This window comes from Cervus elaphus, chromosome 19 (genome assembly GCF_910594005.1).
Source record: "Cervus elaphus chromosome 19, mCerEla1.1, whole genome shotgun sequence".
NCBI classification, from domain to species: domain Eukaryota; kingdom Metazoa; phylum Chordata; class Mammalia; order Artiodactyla; family Cervidae; genus Cervus; species Cervus elaphus.
The window spans coordinates 22,050,281-22,070,598 of NC_057833.1; the positions used below are offsets into that span (position 1 = coordinate 22,050,281).

The 20,318-nt window shown below is 36.7% G+C and overlaps 1 protein-coding gene across 12 annotated transcripts in view; it reads right to left on the reverse strand.

The window, feature by feature from the left end:
- Positions 1 to 396: 396 nt before the first annotated feature.
- MECOM (MDS1 and EVI1 complex locus) overlaps positions 397 to 20,318 on the reverse strand; it is a 610,388-nt gene continuing 590,466 nt past the window's right edge. For 11 of the 12 annotated variants that reach the window (XM_043875346.1, XM_043875347.1, XM_043875348.1 and 8 more), the window contains 7 exons: positions 18,964 to 19,130; positions 17,815 to 17,892; positions 13,793 to 13,962; positions 11,491 to 11,635; positions 7,328 to 7,564; positions 6,319 to 6,502; positions 397 to 1,935 (listed from right to left, as the gene is read on the reverse strand). In XM_043875346.1, the coding sequence (XP_043731281.1) occupies positions 1,801 to 1,935; positions 6,319 to 6,502; positions 7,328 to 7,564; positions 11,491 to 11,635; positions 13,793 to 13,962; positions 17,815 to 17,892; positions 18,964 to 19,130 (1,116 nt within the window). In that variant the 3' untranslated portion in view covers positions 397 to 1,800. The remainder of the gene's footprint in view (positions 1,936 to 6,318; positions 6,503 to 7,327; positions 7,565 to 11,490; positions 11,636 to 13,792; positions 13,963 to 17,814; positions 17,893 to 18,963; positions 19,131 to 20,318) is intronic. The other variant, XM_043875353.1, reaches the window with a different exon arrangement.

A 20,318-nucleotide genomic window follows, 5' to 3' on the forward strand; every position in this document is an offset into this window, starting at 1 on the left:
GAATCAGTTAACAATATTTGGGTAATTAAAAACAAAAATAAGCACAGAACGCCTTTTGGCATGTACTACGTAAAATAAAGAAGAAAAAACTAGGTTGCTCTGTCCTAACTAAAATGGGTGCTGCAGACGTGGGGTGATCCTAAGGACCCTGTACTATTGCACCTGAGCCCTGACTTTGCACCACGTGGGGAAAGTTTAGAGCAATGAGTGGAAGAGAGTCCAATTCCCCATGGGCCAAGGGCTATCTTTCATCTCAAATGTCTATACACACATGCTCTACATTCCATGTATCTGTTAGGGCATCAAAGTCCCAGACGGCGTATCTTTAAATCACTGGATCCCAAAGGGAAACGAAAATTGCATGAGAAGGGAAAATACAACACTGTGGGAAAAATAACCATTTTTGTAAGTCTTTATTTTTTAGTTGCTCCTCCCATAGTAATGCACTGAAAGGCATAACAGTTTATATTGTACAAAGCATTGGAAGAAAGTACCTCAACTCGCCGATTATTTCAAAATGAGATTACAAACAAAAAGAAAACAAATCTGGTTCCTCAATAAAGGGCAAAATAACTGAATACAGTCTGTTATTTACGTCTCTCTTTTAACATAAGGTCTGGAACACTTCAGTTTACAAATAGGATTAACATGAACATAACATCGCACAAGCTTGCAGACAACCAGCATAAAATATGGGGTACAGTTTTTAATCAGAAGAATCATGCTTTCATGAAAGAAATTATAATCGTTTATACAATTGAATCAATTTCAGTATTACAAAAACTAAGTTGCATCTATTCGTATTTAGCTCATTAAGAAGGAAAACAAAACAACAAAAAAAGGAATGTTAAGAAAAGCCAAACACCATTTGGCACTCCCACACACAGGTCGAGTCACCTTGGTCCTTGCAATTCAAAACGGGGTGTGCCTCGGACGTCAGAAAGTAGTGGCTGAATGGAACAGTGCTATTTTAATCAACAAACAATAGTTTGCCAACAAATAAATACATGATACACGCAACACACACAAAAAATTAAACATTGAAAAACAGTGACATGATTGTCTAAAATTAAGATGTTATTACAAGGATTTGGCAAACCTATTAGTGTAGTGGTACAGCGGTACTGGTGATGAACAGGTTACTTCACTGACTTAACCTCTCTGAGCATTTGAACATCCATAGTTTACAATATACACATACCCTTGTTCCCTAGTTTTAAACAATGTACTTAAAGAAGGCAAAAGTTAATGGGAAACTCCCTGTTATCGGTTTCTATAATAATCAAGTGTGCATTTCATTCAACTACTTCTGTCTTCAAAGGGTTAAATTACATAAAAACTTTAACAAAGCAAGAAAATTAAATCTGTAATTAAAAGCAACTGTTCCCAATCATGTGTCAGGTACAAAAAAAAAAAGAATTCAGTTTCTATGGAGTGTTCATGCCGCCATCTCAACTGCTCCTCTCACTCACCCACTCCCAAGGGCAAGGTAAATGGGAAGACGCCTTCTGCCCAGCAAGGTTTTCATTTTTACTGAATCACTTTAAGTCGCATTGATCCTCCAGAAGTCAGCAGCTGCCTTGGCTGTGCAAAACAAAATATCGAGAATAAATAGTTTCCTTTTCTTTCTTTCTTTCTCTTTCTTTTCTTTTTTAATCATTCCGTTTAAGGTCCCCAGACTTTACATGAGTGACCCTTCAGGTTTCTAAGGCATTCTGCTCAGCAGTCTTTTAAATAGTCCTACGTGAAAGAGCCATGCTACTGTTGGACTTGGTCCCACTCCGGTCAACCTTGAGAATGTCATACGTGGCTTATGGACTGGATGGCACTGGATTCTGCTGCAGCCCTGGCCATACTATGCCACACGTTGGAAGAACTGTGGGATGAAGAATGCAGGGACTCCTTGTCGGACAATGACAACATCATAGCGTATGCCTGGGGTAGAAAGGAGAGAATCCGTAAGTGGCATTTGAAAAACATTGCTTTTCATTTGAAGGCTATCTTGGGTGAACATTAGGAAGAGACGGGACCCTGAGAAGGAGTATCCCTCATGGGTGTGTTGGGGAAAGTGCGGGACATGTCTCGTGGGTTACAGTGGCATGGAGTTACTGCTGGCCTTCAGTGCCTCAGGGCCACAAAAGTGACACAGTCTGCAGAACAAAAAGTTAATGATCCTACCTAGAATGACAATCATGTCTCTATTAAGAAACAGGAGTCACCCCCTCCCCAGCCATAAATATAATAACCATCCTTCCACTGTTGATGTACGTGTTTGACTCACCCAAAATATTACTGAATGCTTACAACTGAAACAGAAAATACAAATAAGAGACAACTCTGCCTTGACAGCACTGTGGAAGCATCTAGAGGAAGCATGCCGCAGACTACTTCTCTGGATGACTGAGCCCTGAAGGTGAAAAGACTTGCCCAAAGTCACTTAACTAGACACTGAAGAAGGCATCAATAAAAGCTTATCTGCCCAAATCCAGTGTCCTCTCTCCACTTCCTCTCCAAGCTTGAAATATTCAATGCTGCCACTCAAAGACCTTGAAAATTGAGGTAGATCAAGTAGGTTCTACCAAAAACTCAAACAAATCACAAGACCCAACAAAGTTCTCACCCCTGGGCTCCAGGGTCTGCCAAACAGAAGATGTTACAGGGGTGCTCTGTGAGGAAGTGCTCTCTCTTACCTATTATCATGTCAAATTCTAAATAACTGTTCAGAGAATCTCCCCATTTGCTGCCAAGTAAAATATTCAAATGAAATGTTTGGTCTTGACTTGGGAGTGAACTTTTCACTGTTGATTTGCTATTGTTGGTCTCATCCATTGCTAACTTGCTTGTCAAAATGCTGCTGAAGTGGAATCATTAAAGTCCTGCCAAAGACATTCCACTGTCGGTAAACAAAGACAAAATGCCTCTGTTGTGAAGCAGAATTTCATCTCTGGGAGTCATGCTGAGACATGTGGCCGGTCTGTGGTTTCTTCCGTAATCATGGCATACAGTTAGAAAATCTGCCCTCTCAGGCTGATTTTGATTTGCTGGGTCACTGCTCTAAATGTACACATTTGACTTTTCTGCATGCAATTTGCCTTTTGGACCTCTACAAAATCTCAGCAGATGTTTAAAAAATATTTCTTAAGCATCTACTCTATGCCAGGCATTGTGCTAGGTCCTAGGGAGTTAAGGATAAATAATACAGAGTCCTTCTCCTTTGCAGGTTTAAAGTATGGGTGAAGTGAGCACTTAACTTTATTCCAATTATGTACTCACATTTACAGATCAAGATAAAAGATTAGTCTGACATGGTTTTAACAAAACTCATTCTGGTATTCAGAAAAAGAAAAGGGAGCAGAGAGAAAATTTTGAAATCCTGAGTGTTAATCCTGGCTTCTATCCTGCCTCTATTCAACTATCTGTGTGACCTTGGGCAAGATGCTTAATCTTTCAAGGTTACTTCCTTCATATAAAATGTGGATAATAACAACTTACTTCCAATGGCAATGGAGGAACCACAAGCACTAGCTTACATAAAGTGTTTAGCTTAGTGTGCCTGATACAAAAAATACCTGTTATCCTGAAACTACCCCTGAAGGAGGGCATGGCAACCCACTCCAGTGTTCTTGCCTGGATAATTCCATGGACAGAGGAGCCTGGCGGGCTACAGTCCACAAGGTCACACGGAGTTGGACACGACTGAAGAGACACAGCACACATGCACGCATCCTGAAACTACACGTATCAGAGGAGGCACTAGTGGTCAAGAACCCAGCTGCCATTGCAAGAGACATAAGAGACACGGGTTCGATCCCTGAGTCGGGAAGATCCCCTGAAGAAGGGAATGGCAATTCTCCAGTATTCTTGCCTGGAGAATCCCATAGACAGAAGAGCCTGGTGGGCTATTGTCCATAGGGTCGCAAAGAGTTGGACACAATTGAAGCAACTTGGTATGCATGCATACATGCCTCCTGAAACTACCTTTTGTAGGATAGGTTTTTCAGGGAAAATTCCATGCAGAGGGCAGCCACTGCTGTATTGGTCAACTATTTTGGATTCAATCACTATAAAAATCACAGAGTAAATGTATGAGTTTTGAGTAAAGCATCTGAATCTATTCAGATGCTAGAAAGTGGTAAATATGGAATATCTGTCTTTTGGTAATCAAAGGAAATAAACATTTTCATGCACAAGGATCAGTGCTGAGCATAAAACTGACAGTGACAATGGAATGAAAGAATAAAGTCTCATGAAACAAAGTCAGTTTGCAAAAAGGCCGGCCTGACCATTTTCAAACTGATATAAATATATATACATATATATATATGACATTATAAAGTAACAATAAAAATACAAGTTAAAATTGCAAAATTCTAATATTTCTCGTGAGGGTAATTGTTAGCCCAATTGGGCAGGGACTTTATATATCAAAATGCTGGTATTGAAATATATCACTTCCAATATCTCTAGGTTCCCAGGACCCTTTACTTCCTATCACTTGTGACAGTTTCGGGAATTTTCAGTATTGTGCCTTGTAATGTCTTTTAATTTGGGCTGGAATAATGAAAATAATTTTTTTTCAAAAAAAAGAAAGAAAGAAAAGTTGGCTCCCCAGTTTCTCTGATCAATAAGGAAGGAAAAATGGGAAACTAAGAGTTAAAAAAACCAAAAAGCACTAGCCACTTCTTATGACTGTCTCCAAGTGAAAATGAGATGTCTAAACTGGCTGGTTTACTTTTAATGCTAGAAATTGAAAAATTAATTTTTATCACCATTGAATGGAGCAGGAAGGGATCTTAGACATCTTCTCCACTCACCCCACTTTACAGTGAGGAAATGGTATCCATAGTTGTGAAGTGATGTTCTCAAATCCATGGAAGTGAGGCTAGTCAGAGATGAGGCTGGCTGCTTTCACTTCAATTCAGAAAGAACATTTGTTTTGTCTGTTACCATACATGACATCTTAAGATGTTTTATTGAATTTACTAATATTTTAAAATTGGTACTATCCCAGTGGGATAACGTTTTTCCCACTTTAGTTGAGATATGACCACATTTGCTATTAAGATGGCCCAAAACATCTCAGCCAAACAGAAAATTTCCAAATGTAGTAATGAATATAGTCACACGGTTTGGTATGTAGGGCCACCTCCAAAATGAACGCAGGATCAAACAATTAGACCAAAGTGACCAACAAATATGGTAACGGCAGAAAGTTTTTTGTTTTTTGTTTTTTCTTTTTTAAAAAAGGACCTGAATAAACAAACTGGTTGAGTGCAGATGTCAAGCAGAAAGGATTGATTCCTTTTTTTGTGGAAGAAGAACTGAGGCTCTTTTCAATGATATTTATAGATCCTTAGATGGATTTATTTTGATTACCATAGGGCTGATAGATTGCTGTAAACCCCATCAAACTTGGGTACCATTCATTCATTCATTCAAAATTGACAGGATTAATTTCCAGGTTTGCCATTAAGGTACTATTTTGGCAATAGACTTTTGGCAATTCATTTCAACTCTGACCCTCCTAAATTTAGTTTATTTCTAAATTCTTTCATTAGTTGACTTGTATATTAATTATGTATGGTGGTTTAGTCACTAAGTCATGTCCAACTCTTGCAAACCCATGGACTATAACCTTGCCAGGCTCCTCTGTCTATGGGCTTCTCCAGGCAAGAATACTGGAGTGGGTTGCCATTTCCTTCTCCAGGGGATCCTCCCAACCCAGGAATCAAACCCGGGTCTCCTGCGTTACAGGCAGATTCTTTACCAACTGAGCTACAAGGGAAGCTACTAACTATGTACAGTAAGAAACAAAAACAGGGGATAGAATTCACTTTCCAAAAATATCGAAATATAATTAGTTTGACAAAAATTATAGACATAAAGCAATTAGAAAATAATTCTGAAGTCATATACAAATGAAGTGAAAGTGTTAGTTGCTAGGTGTGTCCAACTGTTTGCAACTTCATGTACTGTCCATGGAATTCTCCAGGCAAGAATACTGGAGTGGGTTGCCATTTCCTACTCCAAATAGGTGCAATCAAATGTTTATGGACCATCTATACAAAAGTAAGGTGATTGCAAAGGAAAGGGTGGATTATTGGAGGTCAGGGTTTGTCACAGAAATTTCTATGCAGAATCCAGTCATATTACTTGCTGTAGTGGTTGACTATTTTGGATTCAGTCATAGGCAGAGATAGGAACCTTTTGAGTAAAGCATCTGAACCTGCTCAGATTCTTAAACATTGCAAAGAGTATCTGACTTTGGTGTCAAAGGCACAATGTCACCAGGATGCTATACCGCAGGAAAGTATGTACCTGTGACTTGGACTTTCTGTGTAACGGTTGTTTAAGTTCCTCTGGCACATGGGAAGCACTGAAAGAAGACACCTCAGCTTCTGTATATTGATTATCTTCCATTTTCCTCATTTTGAGGCTATCTGTGAAGTGCCTTATGTGATCTAGAGCAGAAAGTCCAGTTTTATATTCTTCCTCTTTATACCTAAAATGAACCAATGGGAAAGCACAGAGGGTTTTTTTTTTTTTCAGTTTGATATCCAACCAAATCACTTTTCATTTGATTCCATACACTTGTCAAACATCATATTATATTTGCAGTAGAAAGTAGCCTCCATCGATTCTTGGATTCTTCAAAAAACCTACAAATATTCTATCTTATACCTATATTTCTTATAAGACTTTTCATGGCTAAAGCAAGAAAATATTTGAGATAAAGAATTAAAGTCAATGACATGTGAAGTCAGCAATGCAGTGGAGACAGAATTCAAACATTTACAATCTCCATTTAAAATAAAGCCAGTTATGATGATATTCAGTTGGCACCAATTATCCATATGAAAATATAATATTCCTGTCAATTTAATTATTGGGCTAATGTTTTCCTTTTAAACATTTATCATCTATGTAGACTCCATATACAGCAAATAAGGTGATATTTCTCTGAATAATATTTGAATAACACATGATAAATTGAATAAATTAGATAATGCCAAAAGCTCTATTTTTCTTTGAGTTTTATAAGTAGAGTCTAAATAAGTGATTATGTACTTGTTTAACCTTTCATTTACCCTTCCTTCCTCAGGTTAATCAGAGTTCCACATCTATCGATGTATTTATTCACTGCAGATTATGTTCATGGCCACTTTGTTTCTGTCTTTTAAAATTAATCCACTGCATATGCCTTGCTAATTCAAACAGTTTTTACGATTCATTGCTCACAAATTGCTTATCCCCTGGAATAGCGTGCTTATGGAAGAAGAGAGCAGCAGGAATCGTAACCCTGTGTGGGTCCACCCTTGCTTCTCACCTCATTGGGGATGCTTTACAGCTCATTTCCAGGGTGCTGGCGTCTTCATAGTCATCCTCGGGGTTTCCTTCATGTAAATTACTCGTCCCTGGTTCCTTTCCCATTTTCCCAGTAATATCATTGTCTTCATCCTCCTCATCTAACAACACCTCATCTTCTACTTCTTCATCATCCAGTAAGTCTGAATTTTGATTGGTCACCAAAGCCTTTTCATCTTTAAAGTGACTGCCATTCATTCTTTCAAAAGCATAAAAAAGAAGCAGGTTCAATTACTGGTGTCATTTCAAAACATGCAGTTATTATGTCTTTCTAGCAATAATTTAGGTTTTCCACATTCTCAAGTAAATTTTTATCATTTATGCTCTATGGCAACCATGGGAAAATAATGTAACCTCACAAATAGAAAAATGAAAAAAATAATTGTGTGATTATTCAGATTATAAATAGAACCTCTGGCAGAACTGGGAAAACAATCTTAGTCTCCTATTTCTTATCAGGCCTTTGCTTGATAAATGATATTGTTATATATGATATAAAAAGCACACACAGGTTTTTCTCTACATAAAGTTACCTAATTACCATGTAAGTAGGCACCATTTAAGAGAACAGATTTCTGGAAAACTCATACCCATAAGCAACACAGCCAAAGCTTCAACATGCATGCTTCAAGAGAATCTAAGAGTTCAAAGAAAATGTTAGACTAGCTGCCAAGGACCAACCAGATTTGCTCTTTCTAGGTGACACTGGAGGTATACAGCACTTAAACACTCTCCTGAGACTTCGAAGTGATTGAGAACTCATTTATTTGTACTTTGTTCAAATCATCCTTGATAGTCTGAATGTAAAAACATTCCTTGTTTCCCAGCATAACACCGGGGTGGGAAATGATATAAAAGCGTCCTTGTACAAATATCTTTTGAAGCTTATATGTGTAATATAATGATGCGAAAGAAGCCTATTATATTTAAAACACCATTTGTAATATTTTAGTGGTGGCAAGGATTGCAATATATAATTCGAAAGTTTAATTATAAAAAATGTTTAATAACATAGAAGTCCCCATTTAATACATTTGAAAATGTTTATAAAATGAAGATAAGCTTTTTAGGCTTTAAAGGAAACATTAAAATATGTATAAGCTGAATTTCTTTCATTGCAAGATTAAGATGAAACTTAGAAAATAATTATAAATGTTTGGAATCTCTCCTAACTTCCTCCTTTCAAAGATATATGATCAGAGAGGTTAAGGCACTTGCCCAAGTACAGAAAACTTGTTAGAAATTAAACAATCATAGGTATCTAGGTGGGCTTCCCATGTGGCACCTAGAGGTAAAGAACTCGCCTGCCAACGCAGGAGACTTAACAGATGCGGGTTTGATCCCTGGACCAGGAAGATCCCCTGGAAAAGGAAATGGCAACCCCCTCTAGTATTCTTGCCTGGAGAATCCCATGCTGAGACACAGGAGCCTGACAGGCTACATACAGTCCATGGGGCTGCAAAGAGTCAGGCGTGACAGGCGAGTTAGCATACACACTGGCATCTTATAGTTCTACCTATTTACTAACTCGGAAAATTTGCTAAGACTGCTAAATTATTGTTACAGTCATGTACAATTTTCACAGTGTAACTATTTTTCAGGTTATGGAAAATCAGATACCAGCAATAGACCCCTATCAATTTCCCACATTAAAAAAAATGAGTATAATTTTATATTTAGATTTCCCAGGACACACACACAAAAAAACATAAATTAAACAATCCTGGGTGTGACATAGGCACATAGTAAAAATTCATTTGACCAGAAAAAGTCATATCATCATTAAGTTTTTTTAATACAATCCATCACTTAACCTCTTTTATCAAAGAATGATGAAAACATGTTTTGCACAGACATAAATTATTAGTTTCCAGTTACACTGCCAACTTGCTGGCCTGAATGGATTGAAATTGTTATTTTTAAATAAATGAAAGAAAAAGTAAAAGAACAAAAGAGTGCATGGATGAAAACCAAACGTAACAAAGCCAACGTGATTAAGAAAACCTATTTGTTAATTTTGCCTTCAAATGTGGCAATTTATAGAAGATAAATTATTCATCAAAAGTAGTCTGATAGGAGTTGAGGGGAGAAAAGTTAGATGACTCAGTCTTCTTACTTCTGTGCTGTTTAGACATGTTGAAGCCAGATGTTGCAGCTTTATGGTTCACAAATTTCCAACTAAGGGTTTGAAATCTGAATAGGTGTCTCAGAACACAAATGGTGCTTTTTGTTCGATATTTCTTATTTGTATCATGTAACTATCATTATTAAAATATAAGATCATGACTGTCTTTCTTACTTGTCCTTAGAACTTTGTACTTCTGAGTATCTGCCTCACCTCTGCCTTTCTATCTCTCCCTCCCTCTCTCTCTCTCTCTCTCTGTCTCACACACACACACACACACACACACGGACGGGCAAGCAGAGGGACAGATACAGCCAACAGCACAAAGTTTAGTTTTGTCAGGCTTCTCAGGAGCTGGAAGAGTCATGCAATAGCAGATATTCTCTCCTCCTTCCCTTAGAGACACTTTTATACAAGCTAAAGAACAGAAGTTATCATTTATTTTTATATAATCTTGGGAAATAATGCTTATTTAATACTGCCTTAATGGAAAACTACCTGAAACAATTAACTCTGACTTTTAATAGCATCAAACACGGAGGACAATAACAACACTTGTGTGATAAAAAGTAATGGAACTTTCATTAACTAATTTTGTGTTACATTAAAATTTCTAGTGCAGCATCCTAATTTAATAGGCCATTGGATAGTTATATTTATAATAACACAGTTCTCAACGCCAGATATTTATAACTTATAGGTAAGAAAAATTAAACCCAGTAGTTTGGGTAAAATAATGTTTCCTTAATATCACATAAAACATAAAATGCTAGATTGTTGTCTTGTTGCTTAGCTTGTCAGTAGTGTCTGACTCTTTGCGACCCATGGACTGTAGCCTTCCAAACTCCTCTGTCCACAGGATTTCCCAGGCAAAAATATAGGAGTGGGTAACCATTTTCTTCTCCAGGGGATCTTCCCGACCCAGGGATGGAATCCGCATTTCCTGCATTGCAGGCAGATTCTTTACCGCTGAGCCACCAGAAAAGCCCTATTTCTATATCAATTAAGTCATATATGCTTGATGTTGACAATGACAAGAGGAATCCAGCGCACCAGGTCACTAAAAACAAGTGTAATTATACCCACCAAAACAAACATGCTGGAATTAAATAAGGATGCCCTTGAAAGCATATAAAGAAGTGATAGAATATTAAGAAGTTGCAAATGGTTTCAAAAAAGATATTGGGATGACAATAAGTATTTTATGTATAAATATCTATAGATACATACAGCCATATAATGTTAACACATATAGATACATCTAGTCATATAATATATATAGTCATACATTGTATGTATGGGGCTTCCCTGGTGGCTCAGAGAGTAAAGAATCTGCCTGCAGTGCAGGAGATCCAGGTTCAATCCTGGGTTGGGAAGATCCCCTAGAGAAGGGAATGACAACCCACTCCAGTATTCTTGCCTGAAGAATTCCATCCATGGACATAGGAGCTTGGCAGGCTACAGTCCATGGGCATGGTTGCAAAGAGGTGGACACGACTGAACAACTAAAAACTGTCACTGTATGTATACATTATACATAATATGATACATAACAGTAACCAGCATTCGTTAGTGATTCAACTGAACCCCTGTGTGGCTTTCCCATCTAATTGCCAAGTTTTGATAAAATATTCTAATTAGCTATAAAGAGAGGCAGAATAGAATGGTGCTAAAATCGTGGGCTATAGAACCAGACAGCCTAGGTTAAATCTCGTTTATTACTTATGTGACATTTAGCAAGTTATTTAACCTTCAATGCCACCATTCCTTCAGTGATAAAATTACATAATTACAGTCCCTATCTCATAGGGTCATTAGGGTAATTAAGTTAATTGATACACATAAAGTGCTCAGAAGAACATTTGGTATTTAATCTGCACTAAATAAACACCAACCATTGGTGGAAGAAGAAAAGCAGTCACAAAAATGAGCACTGAAAGGTATTTCAGAACGCTCATTTCTGAAATCACTGACTTTGAAAAGGGAAAGACCAGCTTTACCTCTCTTCCGTGTTCCTGGGGGACTGGCTGCCGTGGTTGCTATTCCCGATGAAATTTCGAATTTCTGTGAAGTAAGCATCTTCCTTGTCATCGAGGATTGCACCTGTACTTTCCAGTTCAGAATGAGGCGATGATGTTGCCGTACCTGAGGGGAGAGAGAGCCTTTTGTGAAAAAGACTATTATTTAGAGGGCGACTTATTTGAAATCTCACACCTTCTTCATTTGATCAGTGTTGTTTCCTAAAACAGGCTTTTTCAAGTATTAATAATGAAAACTTTAGGAGGTCAAGGTCTTCCCAATTTTACCACAGTATCTGTACCAATGAATAATGGGGACTACTGTGAACCACTGAAATCATGAGGTACAATCTCCCAAAGACGTTCTTTCTCCCACCAGCTTCCTCCTACTCCCGCTGTGATATAGGAACATTTTTATTCGTAGAATGAGAGTACAGAGTGAGGCAGATTATAGAAAGGTCTTAAAAACATTCTGCCAGAAAAAACTGTATACCCAGTCCTGGTTGCAGTTAATATGTATTTATTGCCCCTGTGCTAATGTATGTTATCAAATAAAGCCTGAACACACGCTGGAAATATGGCATTCTGCTTTGCTGAGCTAAGCTGGGGGCAGACCCAGAACACACCAGTCTTGAGACAGTATTAAGAAGACAATATTGGGTCTGTGGATTACAGAATGTTTTTCAGCTTCCTTACCTATAAAATTAGACTCAAAATAGTTGTATCACAAGATTGCCTAAAATTTCCATACATTTACAAATTATAAACTCTATAATATGTGCTCAAAGTTTATACTAATATTTGCTTTATACTAATATTTGTTTGTTTATCCTGCCCACAAAATATCTGTGGCTTGATAGTTCATCACAATAGTCTAGATGCCAAACACAGGTGGTTAGAATACCAGCTTCATGAAGCTTTATAATCTGGGCCAACGAATAAGTATTCAATTTTGACACATTATACCTTTTTAATTATTTACTTAATTTCTGAAATAGTTTTGACTAGAAAAATTACAGTGATATACCGTAAGGTTGTACGCAGAAAGTGTTGTCACTTTTGAGTACTAGATTAGACTCTTGTCTCTAAAATCCAATATTTTTAAACCATGATCATTAGAGTTTTGGCTTTAAGGGAAACAAACAGTACATAGTTCATTCAAAAATCATAAGCAATGTGCCCTTACAGTAGAGGAAGGATTAATAATAAAATAATTTCCTTAAGGAAAGACTACTTTGTATGAATCCAACTTTTCTCTGTTCTTAAAATCTCTTTTCAGGGATTCCATGCATGCCCCCTCCCCTCACTGCCAAGTCATTCCCTTAATTCTCTAGAAACAATTACAGCTACTAGATTGGCATCACACACATATGCCAGCTGGCCAATATTATCTAAGTATTAGAAGCCAAGGGCTTCCCAGGTGGCAGAGTGGTAAGGAATCTGCCTGCCAATGCGGGAGATGCAACAGATGCAAGTTCAATATCTGAATCAGGAAGATCCCCTGGGGTAGGAAATGGCAACCCGCTCCAGTATTCTTGCCTGGAAAATTTCATGGACAGAGAAGACTTGTGGGCTACAGTCCATGGGGTCACAAAGAGCTGGACACAGCTGAGTCACTGAGTATACACACACACACGTTAGAAGTCAAAGGCAAGAAATCACCATGTTTTCTGTTAACTGTGCATTAGTAGGCCTGGGATAAAGGAAGGCTAGTGTTTTTTTGCCATTTTAAATTAATTTTGCATCAGAATTTGTGACCAAAATCACACACCACTATCATTTGCTACAGGCTACTCTGATCAGGTTGACAGTCTTTTATCTCTCATATCTAAAACAGGTCCCCTAGAGGAGTTTTCTGAACTGCAGGCCTTTTGCAAAAGCAGCTGTGGTTTCTAGGTTAACGCTGAGAGCGTGGGGCTTCACTCTGGTCATCCCAGCCAGGCCAGTGGCCACATTCTGAGCCAACAGGGTCAGAGATTGTTCCCTGCGATTTAGAAAATCATGATTCATCAGTCTCCTTTGAGTTCCAACTATGGTTCTATGTGCTCGAGATTGCCCATTGAGACACATCCAGAAAATAAAACAGTCCAAATAAAGCTCTGAGTTGTGTATTATTCAACAGTTCACTTCATTCAAAAATCGCAAGAGAAAAGTGCTACAAATTTTCACAATAGGATCTGATTCTTGTGTCAAAGGGGAATGAGAGATGAGCGATCACAACTGTCTTTTAAAATAAGAAGAATAAGCCAAGCATCTCCTCCTCAGAAGACAGTCAATGACCTACCAGACATGTTCCCATTCTCGTGCTTCTTGAGGTGTCTGTCTAAGTTGGTTTGTTGACCAAAACACCTATCACATAAGTGACACTTAAAGGGCTTCTCTTTATTGTGGATGTTGCGAACATGCCGCTGCAGGTTAGAAGATATGCTGAAGGACCTGTCACAGTACTTGCATCTGAAAAGCAAACACAGAGCAAATATTTGCAAGCAAATCAAAAGAAATTTCTCAAGACAAGCAAACCAGATCTCCAAAATTATCACCCATAAAACAACACCGCAGCAAAGATTACTATCCACATTGCCAAGATTTCAATTCTGGTATATGACTTTGATTGCATCAAAAATTTTTATGACTTTGTGAAAAATCATAATAAAATACTGATAATTTGATTGCTCACAAGTTTACCCAGGTAATCAGTTCTAGTATTTCAAGCAAAACTGACAAAATTAAAGACATTAAGAAATGGTAGCAGTTTTATCTTCCACTTAGAACAATTAAATTTTCTGTAAACAAACAGGAAACAGATTCAAGTATTCTTTAAGTAAAGTAAAAAGATCATTTTTTTAAATTCAAAACTTCAGAGCCTGATTAAATAATTTCTTAGTAAACTCACTTTCTCAATTGCTAATCCTAAAGGAAATTCTGTTATCTTCTGCAAAATAGCAATAAAGTTTCCAAACTTTTAAAACTGAGGAATTGTGAACAGTTTAGTCTGATAGCAAAGATACTGATTTTCATAATCTGTAGTGATTAGGAGCCCACAAAGCCTTTACTGTGTTAACCTTTATTTTTTTATTTTTTATTTTTTTGTGTGTTAACCTTTAAATCTTTACAAAAGAAAGGGTGCTAAATTCTCCTTTTTGAATAAAAGCACAAGGTCTTTGTTGACCCATCCCCCCACAATATTCTTAATATCTCCAAGTTTTCCATTTCTATTTTTCTAAACCATGCTTCAAGTTTTTCTCAAGAAAGCACATACTATCGACTGACTAATTGTTTCTGCCTTCCATGATATTTATGATCAAAAATCATAAAGTTCTCCTTTAGTCACAAAATAAAAAAGTAATTCATCATCCCACCCCACTTCCCACCAGCTCTTATGGTAAGGAAGAAAAGTGGTAATTGACAAAATTTTTCCCTCTGGCCTTTTAAAGGAAAGATTGTGCTAGCTGTTTAAATGATTTTTTTGTGTGTGTGTTGCCTAAAAGGAAAAATCACCTTTCTTTAGATGACTTTTAAGTGAAAATTTCTAACTTAGCAACCAAAAAATCCTTAACTCATTCGCCCATGTGTGAAGGGCACTTCTTCTCCCACTTCTGAAAGCAGATATACCAGTTCGAGGGCTCAACATGAGAAAGTACCCTGTTCCACTGAAAGTTTTCTACGGCTGTCTCCACATGATGCCAGAAATCTAGTTAGTCCAGTGGGGAACATAAATTTGTTAAACTAGTTACTTTGGCATAGTATCAGTAAACCATCTCAAGGGCTGATTTAATTTCCCCCTAAAAACTGTTCTGGCATCATGAGGTCCATCAAATTTAAATTAATAGTATTAATTTAAAAATGGATAAGATCCCACATTGATAATTAAGCCTCTGATTTTGAAAAAATATATATATGGGCCTTCTTTGAATTTCCAAGGTTCACTGCAATGAGAACCATGGTACAATGAGGCCAATTGTGTTGCCCTAAGCAGAATAATCTAAAAAACACTGATAGAAAAAACTTAAACTCTCATTAAACTTTTTAGAATAATTTTCACTTTATAATTTCTACAGAAATCAAGGAAGAAATTTTTTTTTTTTTTTTAGGAAGAAACATTTTGTCTTTGACATGCTTCAAACTGTTTGCATGCATAGAAGCTTTAAATCTAATACATAGCATCGACTTTAACATGAATAAACTCAGTCAATAAGGAAGTTCTAACCAAAAAGCATTTGTTATTTTCTATCTTTCCTCTGTCAACATCTTGACCAAAAGTTTGAGTGCTCCTAAATAATAATCATTCCATTCTACTTCAGTAAATTAGTAGGTATTTAGTGAAGTGAAAGTTGATCAGTCATGTCCCACCCTTTGCAACCCCATGGACTGTAGCCTCTGTCCATGGAATTCTCCAGGCCAGAATACTGGAGTAGGCAGCCATTCCCTTCTCCAGGGGAACTTCCCAACGCAGGGATTGAACCCAGGTATCCCGTATTGCAGGTGGATTCTTTACAGTCTGAGCCACCAGTGAGTGAGTGGTTAAGAAACCCTCAAATCAGATCCTAAGTTTCAGAAATTCTAAGAAGTATATAACACACTGATGAGCTGTACATGATTAAGCCATCCTGGTAAACACAGGGGGTGTGGGAGCCTTTGAGATCATGGTATGAGATAAAAACCCAGAGTTCTAGATTTGTGTTTTAATTTGGGGTCTATTAAATCAGATTTTATAGAATGCAAGAGACACAGGTTTGTTCCCTGGGTCAGGAAGATCCCCTGGAGAAGGAAATGGTAACCCACTCCAGTATTCTTGCCTGGGAAATCCCATGGACAGAAGAGCCTGGTGGGCAACAATCCATGCGTTCACAAAGAGTCAGACACAACTTAGCAACTAGGGGACAACAGTTACAGAAGGCAGATAGCATATGTGGATCTGAATTTTTTCACTCGTGAAATAGAGGAGCTGAACAAATAATTGTTTAAGATCCTCAGCTATGCAAAATTCTGGTTTGAGTTTTTAAAAATACATATACAATAATAGCACTATTTATGGGGCAGAATAAATCCACTGAATTCAGGTACAAAAAAAGAGAAAAATGAGCATGATATCATAGCTGCATACCAGACCCTTGGCCATAACAAAATATAAGTGTGGAAATCTTTCCTTCCATTTAAGCAGAATTCCTTGGATATGAGATTTTCTCAAAAAGGGAAATCATCTAACACTTCCCACATTTATATCTCTCTGAGACCTATTATAGCCAATGCAATCTATCACATACAAAGTGGAAATATTACTTATGATTTGTAATTTACAGAACATGTAGGAAAGCAAAGGATTTAAGAAAATACTTTATTATTATCTGAATTTAAGTCTCTTTAGTTTTCTCCTAAAGTTCCAACTATCTTCAAATGAACATTGGTCTTCCCACTTTCTTATCCTTGTATATAAACAAGTATTTGAAAGCTGATAAATTATTTATTTTAATGAAAAAAGTAAACATTCAGATAAAAATAATTTTACACATATGCAACCCATAAGAATTTCAAAGTAAAATAAAATTACAGTATTACTTAAAATAACTAACATTCATTCTTTGAAGAAATATTCATGAGTTATCTGATACTGTGTGCAAGGCATTGCACACTGAACAACACAGATGATATTTTAAAACTGGAAGGGAGATGGTGATTATGATCATTCATTTGTAAAGAATAATATTAAAACTAAACATAGTTCCCTGTGTCATATGGCTGATTTTGACACTTAAGAGAATAGGCTAAGAAGCACTTGAGAAATTATTGATGGAACTGCTCCCTTCTTATAATATGTTCTATTTTATCTGTTCTACTCCTTTTCTTCCTCCTCTCAAGGTAAAATTTATTCTTTAAACATCCTATCAAGACTTGTAGACATTGACTTAGCTGTATTAGGAAAACTAAGATATATCTGGGTTGTTAACTCTTAGCAGAGATTTAAGGCTTGGAAAAGGGAGACTACAAGGTTATGATTATTGTCAATTAAAATAGCATGAATCATTGAGGAGAGAGAACACTTAATTTTAAAAATGACTAACAGTTCTTAAAAGCTTCTTCTATTCTAGACACTGCTAGAACTTTTAAATTGAGACATAAGAAGACGATTCAAGAAATTAGTAGGACTCTTCTAAATTTTAATCCCAGCCATTAGTTAATTCTTCTTTGAACCAAAATTGAACAGACATATGCTCAGACATGAACAAAAGTAGCTCTTTTAAAATTGTGGCAATAAGTCCAATTTACTGCAACAGTTATCAAGATATTTAGTAAAAATCATTGTCAAACCTATAAGGCTGTTCTCCTGTGTGGGTTCTCAAGTGCCGTGTTAGGTTCGCAGATCTTGGAAAAATCTTACCACAGTATCTGTTATGAAAAGATATTTACAAGAGAAAAGTTAGCACAATTGCCTATATTTCACTCAAGCTGCTTAGAAGCCAGAAGCTTATTTCTGACTTAATTAATCTTGCATGTCTTTGTTATTTAAAATTTGCAACAAAGTCATTCTACAGATATAAATAACTCTATAAATAAAGGCTGCCTTATGAGACCCAGTCCGGTTGAATTTGCTCATGCGTAAGCAAGCAGTTTATGAAAATAGACTTGAGTTTTGATGACCCCCTCCATGTACCTCTTTTATTAACTCTGTATCTTAACATTTGAAAAACTAAACCAGACATGGAGATAAAAAAAATGACAGGAGTCTTTGGTTCTGGGTTGATATAAACAGATTCAAATGTTTTAACTCATTTTACATGTTAGCCATAGTGACAACTCTGTACATTGAGTGGTATCAGATCAGACAAGATTCTAAGACCTCATCCATCAAGGTATGTTCCTGTAAAAGCTTTTCTGGAAAGAAAGGAACACATTTTCCAAATAGCAGATAAATTGATATGCCTGAGTCAGATGCCACAAATTTCTGAGACAATTCAGAAATGATAAGCATGATTTATTTTTAAAAAAGAAAACAGAAACAAATAAAAGCTTTACTATACTACTGATGAGTAAGAAGGCACTTATTAACTAGTTTTCTCACTTATTGACCTTATTTGTCCTTCATTAAGAGCCTTATTCTTAAATACCATGACAATTAATAAATATATGCTTGAGGACAGTAGTATTATACCTTTGGATGAAAATAATTAACTGTGAAAGAAAATTCATAAATATCAAAGTGAAACAGATAGCATTTGGACCATTTCCAATCTCATTTATCACAACCAAAAGGCCTGTGTTAAAATTTTCATTTAATAATAATCTTTTAAACCACTATTTTTATATCTTACTAAATAAAGAGTACGTTAAAGTGCTTGAAATCTATCATGGTTGCTATTAATCATCCAATCAAGAATAATTTCCAAAACAAACAGCATGGCCTTTTGAAATCAGAGGGGAGATTTTTGGGAAGCCAATCATGATTAACTTTGCAGTTACCTGCAGGTATAGCGTTCCTTTCCTTTCCGCAGGAGGTTCTCTGGCAGGGCGTTGGGAGGAGCTCTGAAGTTGAACATGGAGGGAACCGACTGTAGAAGTTCACTGGCCTCTGGTTTCAGGGCACTGAAGCTCTCCAACTTCTCTGCCATGTTTTCAATAGCCGACATCTGAAAGGCAAAAGCATAAGACCATGAAGAACAGGGCAGAGATCTTTTCTGCTGCAATCATCTCTAGCAAACTAAGAAATCATTATTAATAAAAGGGAAGCATCAAATCTCCTGAATGCAGGGGCTGTAGAAAGAGATTATAGTGTCCCAATATTAAACAAATGAGAGAATTCATTGACTTTAAAGATAACAAAGGTAGAACCAAGCGTACACAATGTCACATGAACTTTTCCATAAAACCTTCATCAGATCACTTTGCAATAATTTGATATACAATAGAGCAATGAGATACGTGAGATAACAAAACCAAGTTACAGATTTTATTAAATTAAGAGACAGCATTAGTATCATGCTATTCACTAGGCCCACCTGTGAAAGACTGCAGGAAGGAAGAAATTAACACATCCTCTCCGGAGGCTGACCAGAACCAGGAGATGTTTGACTCTACCCCTCCCCTTTTAGAACAAAAGAAGTCTGAATTCTAAATCTGGCAAGATGGTTCTTTGGGACATGAGTCCACCATCTTCTTGGCCTGCAAGCTGACCAACTAAAATATACAGTAAAAAATAGTAAACTGGAAATTATAGGAAAAGATTCTGTATGCCTTGCCTAAGTAATAAAAACCATAGGAACTAGGAAGTCCCATGAGAAAAACTAAAAGCATGAAAAACAGCAGCTGTTCCAAAGTTGGCTGATGTAGCCAAATGTATGTAATGCAGAAAGAAAAAATTAAGTGTGTAAGATGTACTTTATGTTAAATTAATATCAATATACTAGATTTTTAAGTGGGATCACACACAAAGAATTTTGGTAAAATATTAGTTTGTCCTGAAAAAGGATTGAGTTGAAATGACACTTCATGATATATTATCGTAACTTCCTATTACATTGGCATGACCACACTCTAGGGGCAGTATTATCATAGAAAAAGTATCCTGCCTAGTTCTTCTCCTCAAATAACCTAATTTATTGTGCTTATAATCTCCAACTTTTTGTCTATCTGCACACATATTTGACAGAGTCATAATCAGAAGGTGGTATTTACTTTCAAAGTTAGCTTGATTCTTACTGTCTATAGTTAGATAGACTCTCCTTTCTTTCAAGCCTCCTAAAATGTTTCTTCCATGCTCACATTTTATTTGGAAGCTGCTTACTACTGAATTTGTAAGTAGAAAAAGCAAACTCCCA